At 39.3% G+C, this 7,979-nt stretch overlaps 1 protein-coding gene across 1 annotated transcript; it reads right to left on the reverse strand.

Moving 5' to 3' along the window:
- Positions 1 to 39: 39 nt before the first annotated feature.
- LOC116378239 (nucleoporin p58/p45-like) lies at positions 40 to 6,596 on the reverse strand. Its single transcript, XM_031840078.1, has 5 exons — positions 6,498 to 6,596; positions 6,188 to 6,306; positions 5,794 to 5,876; positions 5,466 to 5,667; positions 40 to 749 (listed from the first exon to the last, which is right to left on the reverse strand). The coding sequence occupies exons 3-5, from the start codon at positions 5,860 to 5,862 to the stop codon at positions 643 to 645; spliced, it is 378 nt and encodes a 125-aa protein (XP_031695938.1). The 5' UTR covers positions 5,863 to 5,876; positions 6,188 to 6,306; positions 6,498 to 6,596; the 3' UTR covers positions 40 to 642.
- Between the last annotated feature and the right edge of the window lie 1,383 nt (positions 6,597 to 7,979).

The raw sequence follows: 7,979 nt of genomic DNA on the forward strand, positions 1-7,979 counted from the left end.
AGTTTGAACAAAAAGCTAAAATTTTAACAAAAACCTCTATCTGATTTGATACAGAATTACCCAAAACAAATGCCACAACCTAATCACCAGAGCCCTACACACAGCTTTACTTCTGACTGGAGAACAAAACAGTACTCACAGTACACTGCAAAGCAAAGACCACAGGGAAGAAAATAACATGAACGTTTTTAACAAATACACCAACTATGACACCAACATGGTGTGCGTTCAGACCACTTGTTACCACGCTGCCAAGTTACTCTTAACTGGCTGTTGTGGCCAAGAAGATTTGCCAGCTGACATCCAAAGGTAGAGCATTGTTGTATTAAAACAGTTCGGGGAATTTCTTTGACCACATATCTCCTCATAAGGAAAAAGAACGGTCACGTGAAAAGGCACAGTGACCTGTGGCTGCTCAGTTTACTTGTGGTGTGAACGCACTTCAACTCTTGCACAAGGAAGAACAGGAAAAACACTGCCAAGCTTCAACTGCACCGCTCTCTCAGACACACACACGCTGCCTACCGTTCACACAGGAGAACACAAACACCTCAAACAGAAAGGCTGCTTGGCAAGAGCTAGGAGGCATGTAGGAAATGGTAAAGTGTTCAAGGGAAGGGCGAAACAAAAGGGAATACTCATTTAAAAAAAGGCAGAGGTAATACCTCCAAGGGTAGAAGAGCCCAAGCTAGTGCCCACTGCCGAGGCAAAGGGGTTTCCAAACCCTGCCCCCAAGGGTGCCTGGGTCCCTAAGGCACAGAGAGAGCATAGGCTTTACTCCTCTTAATGCATTTTGTGTGCGTGGTAAAAATAATAATTATAGATATGTAGGTTTCCAATACAATAGTTTTTAAATGCATCTGTAAAAATACGGAACGTCTGCAATAGATTGTACAAAAGCAATTTAACATAGTAGTATTTGTGTTCACGCTGCCGACAAACTGTGGAGAAATGCTGCTAGTTCTTTCACTCAGAAACTTGTCTTTTTTTTTTTTTTTTTTTTTTTTTACTTCTATGCAATTTTTTTTTCTTTTAAGTAATACAATTTGGTAATGTTTCCAATTGGTCTGCATTGTTAAAACAACTTCAGTCAAAAAGAAACAAGGACAAACGTTTCTTTGTTTAAAAATTGATTTATTGTCAAATATGCAATTCCACTTACATGAAACACAAACAAACAGTTTAGAACAGAATTGATCGTTAATTGCTAACTGCTACTGCATTTGACAAGTTTCCAAATTTGTTAAGATTTCTGAGAGTGAATGAACTAGCATACGCCAAAAAACACAATTATTGAGTATAGCTTAAAAAAGGCACACCATATTATATATTAGATATACTGTATCAACAGGCATTGGTTATATAGGTTTAAACATTCATCTGCAAGTAAAAGCACTCGAGATTTAGATAAGAAAGGTAAATTTGGCATCTACGGCTGCCTCAGTGTGAACGGGTCAAAAGAAAGGAAACTCAGTGACATGGTACAGTCCGCCTGTGGCAGTCAATGGGGGTCACATTTTGGGCCATCCCGAATAACCTTCCGTGGTTTGTGTTGAAACCCTTTTCACCAATGTATTCTTAGAAATAATAACAGCCATGTTTTTGGTGGTTGTTTACTAAACAAACGCTGCACCTTGGAATAAGTCAACACATGACCACAGGCTACAAACACCTTTCTTTGCTGGATCAAGTCTGACCTACGTGACTGTTTAACACATTGTAGAGAGATTCAGTCTAGTTTTCACATGAACATTAGCAAATGTAGCGCTTTTCAGAGATCACAAAGATCCCCCAAAACACAACCGTACCTCCTGCAAGCCACATAAACCACTACTAAAAAAGGCAAAATGTAAGCAAATGATGAATGGTCACACGGAAATAATAAAGAGAATAAAAACATTCAAAACAGTCTGACAGCCAACAGCTGATTTCCAACATTTTAGAGAACTGCTGTGCTGAAGCTCAACATCACAGAATAAGATACCATATACACAACTCTGAAACATTGTCGAGTTTCAGAATAACTCACATTGAGTTGAGCACTGGAGGCAAATTTTGGCGCTTGTACTGTGTCAATCATACGCCAAAAAAAATACAAAATTCACATTTTGATTCCTTCACTAACATTCAAGGAAATACAGCAGTCAGCATTTGCACACACATTACTGACAGATATTGAGCAGATACCCAACACGCTGGCTTAATAGCCACCATCACCTTCTAGGTCCAAACAGCTTCGACAAATCAATAAGTATTACATAACCCAAACGTCATTACTGTGCCAAGTGCATCTGTAGAGATTTGGAAGTCTAAAAAGGTAAAGAGTAAGCTAAACAACACAAAAGTCAAAATTCTGGACAACTCGGGGAATCTGGCCAACAGAATCTCAATCCTACAAAATGTTGTTTAACAGAGGACTGGAGTTAGGTTGGGTTCACCGAGCACCACTGTGTCGAGCATCAATATACAGATCAGTGCTGGAGAGCGAACTCACCAGTTTATAATCGGAACACAAAACTATTCTCACCAGTATCTCAATCAATACAACTCAAAGACCTTTCATCATAAAACTCTGGGAAATCACAACCCAAGCAATACAGAGATGTAGACAAACAGCCTGACCACAGTCTGTCTGGGTCTTGTTTGGCAACAATGTATTTTACTGGTGCTGAAGGACCAGTGTGAGCAGCAGAAACCATTACTCTTCTTTCTGAGCCACCAAACAAACTGGATTCAACCACTTCTACAAAAGTTTCTCAAGAAAGAGAAGTCCGTACAAAGTACCAGCGCCTTGGATAAAATACCTGAAATGACTTGTTACCTTTACTCCGATCAGTAGCCCTTAGGTGATCTAGCTTAAATCAAGTAACAGTGGTGTGGCCTCAGACAACCGAACCAACCAGATGTAGTATTGAACTGTGAGGTAATGCCGACTATGTTTGCCACTGTTAGCTATTGAAAATGAACCTTCAACATCAATAGACTTAAGCTATTTGTTCACACCGATTCATTAAGGCCAGCAATAAGTGACAAAGACCGGGGCCATTTCAGAAGGCCATGAGCCTCACTTCCATTCTAAGACAGAGCAAAAGCACTAAAGGAAAGACAATATCTTCGCTTAAACTACAGTTCGGGTTATTAAATAGTCTATATTTTCAGTCCCGAGTCTTTTGGCACCTTTCGTGGCACAAATCTGATTGAGCTTTTGGCCCAAACATTTGATCTACGCCCCCAAAGTATATCCAGCTGCATGGTTAGTGTTTTAAGTGCTGGCTACTGGCCAGCTGCCACTATACCATTCCAATTACACAAAGAGTTGCACGCATGAACTAAAATACAACAGAAATAAATAGGTCAATAAATACTGGAGAGACTGACAATCATTTGTGATTAGGCTTAGTCAATGAAATGACCGAGTCAAATACTAGTTATTAACCACTATTTGGCAATAGGGGTATAGGAATAGACAGTGAAAAGTCAATCTTGTAACCGATACCCAACTCTGGGGTTAACATTTGTTATGAGTTTGAAATAAATTACAGTGCAATGCAGCCTTTTTAAACAGCTCGCATACCCAGAAAACACAGTGCGACAATAAACAAATGATCAAACAGATGACCAGAGATGGATTTGGCTTTGTATGAAATAAAATATAAAAAGCAATACAGAAAAAAGTATCTTCAGCAGGCACCACGGTAGTGTCTACCACACGGGGGGGATATAATCTACTGTGGCAATAGGACTTGTTCATGAGGGGCTCTTCTTTGCAAATTGGGGTTAAGCAATTGATGGTAAATTATTCCCATCCCGACTTGGCACGTATGTAAATTAGCTAGACGCTAATTCAGAATAGCTACTGCGTGTCCTGCTAAGAGAGCAACGGCATGTGAATGTTCAAATATTACGACACTGAAAAGTGTCTGGGTAATGACTGGTGAGTCTTGGATCTGATGGCAGTCCAAGTAGAATTGTGCAGATAAAAAATTTAAATGATGTGAGGAATTTAAAAGCATGCTGCCATTGCAGCCCCATCCAATTAAAATGTTGCTCTCAAATGTTTAAATTATATTTTTTCTACACGCAGACATGCTAATATACATAGTAGCTTAGTTAGCTCATAGCAAGTGAGTGCCCTGATATGCCAGTAAAACAGCCTACAAACCAAAGCCTACAGAATAGGCTGACATTTTGTTTAACACCTCAGAGATGTGGCAACAACCATTACAGACACTACTCCTACAGTCATGAAAAGTGAATTTGTGTGCCATGGAGCGCTAACATGACTGAAACAATAGGACTTGCTTCATTCGGTTTTATAGCATTAGTGTGCTGGCTTATTTAACAACCCAACACACCTTTGATGCCAATCTGTGAGTAGGCAGTATGTGAAATAAAAACATCAGTCTTCACCTGTCTGCATATGCTGGATAATAATACTGTGTTGGATAATCTTTATAAATATATTTGTTTTTACTGGCAGATGATGGAAATAATTTATCATGTGAACATTTAAGGAATATACCGTACATTTATTTCCTATTAATAAATAGGACTTGCTGTTTTGAATAAGAGTAGATGTAGGCCTTTAGTTTAACTACTGAAGTGTACGGCTGCTTATAAATGTGGGTCCTGGCTTAAACTGGGCCTAATATTGGTAAGACCCCGAACCAGAGTAACGCGATGCTTCAATGAACAACGCTGATAAAAATGAGTCCTGTATATTCAGTAAAGTAAGCTCATGCCATGTGATCGATGGGAGCTCTCGACACTTAGACTGAAGAGAGTAGGAGCTACTTTATAATGAATTTACACCTTATGGACCAACCAGACACAATCTTAAACAAAACAAACTACAACAGCAGAGATCTGAATGACCTAATCGCAGAGCAAGTGTCTAACGCGTCTTACCCCCTCACACAACCACCTTCAATTCAAGCATTCATTAAATAAAACTCGAATCATAACTTCAAGATTCAAGTGAGTAAAATAGAGATGGACTTTTTCTCCCGTTATATAATTGCTTCACTAAGTCAGCCCCATATAGCTGCCCTAATGTACTATTAGAGAGGCCAAAGAGAGACACTAGGTAAAGTAAGTTATTATGTCCTTGGCATTACTGAAAGGGTTTGTATGACATTTGTAGGTTTTAAGTTTCTTCTTTTTTGTTTAAGTGCAAGTATAACAAGATGGTAAGGCAGTACAAAGGTTTCCTGTCGGAGTTAAGTAACAAATGTATCTCGTCTGTGCGTTTCTCTCGGCGTTTCTTTCATCAGAGAAAGTATAGCCACGATAGCTCGGGGCCAGCGAAGGCTTTTGTTGTTTTAATTGTTTCCAATCCTCCTCCATCCCCTTTTGACCTTTCCACTCCCATCCTTTAAAAAAAAACACTCATCTTGTCCTCTCTCTCCCTCCTGTACTTTAAGGTGAGATGAGGAAAACTTTCTAGAACTTGTAGGCAGTCAGACCTGGAGTTGGCTGCTGTTGCTGGGTCAACGTGGCTGCCATTGCAACCGCTGCAGCGTTGGGCACACTGGAGAAGGGGGCGGGCCCAGTGGTGACCCGCGGAGTACTCCGCCACTTCCTGTTAGATGCCCGCTTGGATTCAAAGACATCCGTCGAGTCTTCCAGGAAGGCCCGGCGGTAGGAAAGGTACTGGTGCTTCAAGATCTATGATATCAGATACAAACAAAGGGTAAAAGAAAAGAAGGGTAGGATTAAGATGGTGTACACATTTGAAGTAGAATTTGCTGAGAATCTGGACAATGTGGACATAATTTTTGGGAAAGAACTGACCTTGACATTCTCATTAACAGACTGGAGCTGGGCAGCCTGTGCTACAAACGTCTGGTACAACTTCTGCATCGCCAAAGTCAGGTCTGAAACAACCATACACAACATTATAATCTCAGTGCACAGTTAAGGTGAGTCAATGAAGAAATAAGGGTCGGACAGAAAATGGTTAGGAAGAGCCAGACATGACAAACAAAGTCTTTATATTTCCACGTTAATGTGCGTGTTTAACTTGGTTCTAAGCAGATCAGGAATTTGCCGTTTGTGCCGATTTCACATTACACCGTCATCAGCTTTAATGTTAATACAAAATATATTAGTCAATGCCGATTTAAAACCTGGAAATGACAGACACATTTTACTTTCTCCTAGACAAGTCAGACAATAGTCCTCTTACCCTGAGGAGTGATGTGGGAGCCGCTGCTCTGCGTGGTCAGGTGGTTCTCCAGTTCTTCTATCTGCTGCCGGTACTGCTGCAACTGCACCTCAAACTGCTCCACCAGGCTACGGAAATAACTAAACACAGAAAACAATTAAAATAATGAATCGCTGTTGAATCCATGAAGGCGAATGAAGCCGTTACATATATAGAAAACACCTGATATATTAGCCAGGAGGGGCATATTACATTCACATGCCAAGAAGCTGACACTACTGTACATCCCTCTTTGATTTGCTTCAGGACTACTTTCTGGTGGCTTACTTACTCAGATGGAGCAGTGTTCTCATGCTGAAGTCCAGGGGGAGTCTTTTGTGTACGTATTGCTATGTCTGCATTTTTCAGCTCCTTGAGAACAAAGGAATGCAAAGAGACACAATTAATTAATTTTATATATATATATATATATATATATATATATATATATACACACGTATATACACTTATATATACACACACACACGTGTATATACACGTATATATACACACGTATATATACACACGTATATATACACACGTATATACACACGTATATACACACACACACACGTATATACACACACACACACGTATATACACACACACACACGTATATATACACACACACACGTATATATACACACACACGTATATACACACACACACGTATATACACACACACGCACACACACGTATATATACGTATATACACACACACACGTATATACACACACACGTATATATACGTATATACACACACACGTATACACACACACGTATATATACGTATATACACACACACGTATATATACACACACACGTATATATACGTATATACACACACACACGTATATATACGTATATACACACACACACGTATATATACGTATATACACACACGTATATACACACACACGTATATACACACACACGTATACACACGTATATACACACGTATACACACGTATACACACACGTATACACACGTATATACACACACGTATATACACACACGTATACACACGTATATACACACACGTATACACACGTATATACACACACGTATACACACGTATATACACACACGTATACACACGTATATACACACGTATACACACGTATATACACACACGTATACACACGTATATACACACACGTATACACACGTATATACACGCATACACACGTATATACACGTATACACACACGTATATACACACACGTATATACACGTATACACACACGTATATACACACACGTATATACACACACGTATATACACACACGTATATACACGTATACACACACGTATATACACACACGTATACACACACACGTATATACACGTATACACACACGTATATACACACACGTATATACACGTATACACACACGTATATACACACACGTATATACACACATACACACACGTATATACACGTATATATACGTATATACACACATACACACACGTATATACACGTATATATACGTATATACACACACGTATATACACGTATATATACGTATATACACACACGTATATACACGTATATACACACGTATATATACACACACGTATATACACACGTATATATACACACACGTATATACACACGTATATATACACGTATATACACACGTATATACACACACGTATATACACACGTATACACACACACACGTATATACACGTATACACACACACACGTATATACACGTATACACACACACGTATACACACGTATACACACACACACGTATACACACG

This window comes from Anarrhichthys ocellatus, unplaced genomic scaffold, assembly GCF_004355925.1.
Source record: "Anarrhichthys ocellatus isolate YVR2014 unplaced genomic scaffold, GSC_Weel_1.0 scaffold2271, whole genome shotgun sequence".
NCBI lineage: Eukaryota > Metazoa > Chordata > Actinopteri > Perciformes > Anarhichadidae > Anarrhichthys > Anarrhichthys ocellatus.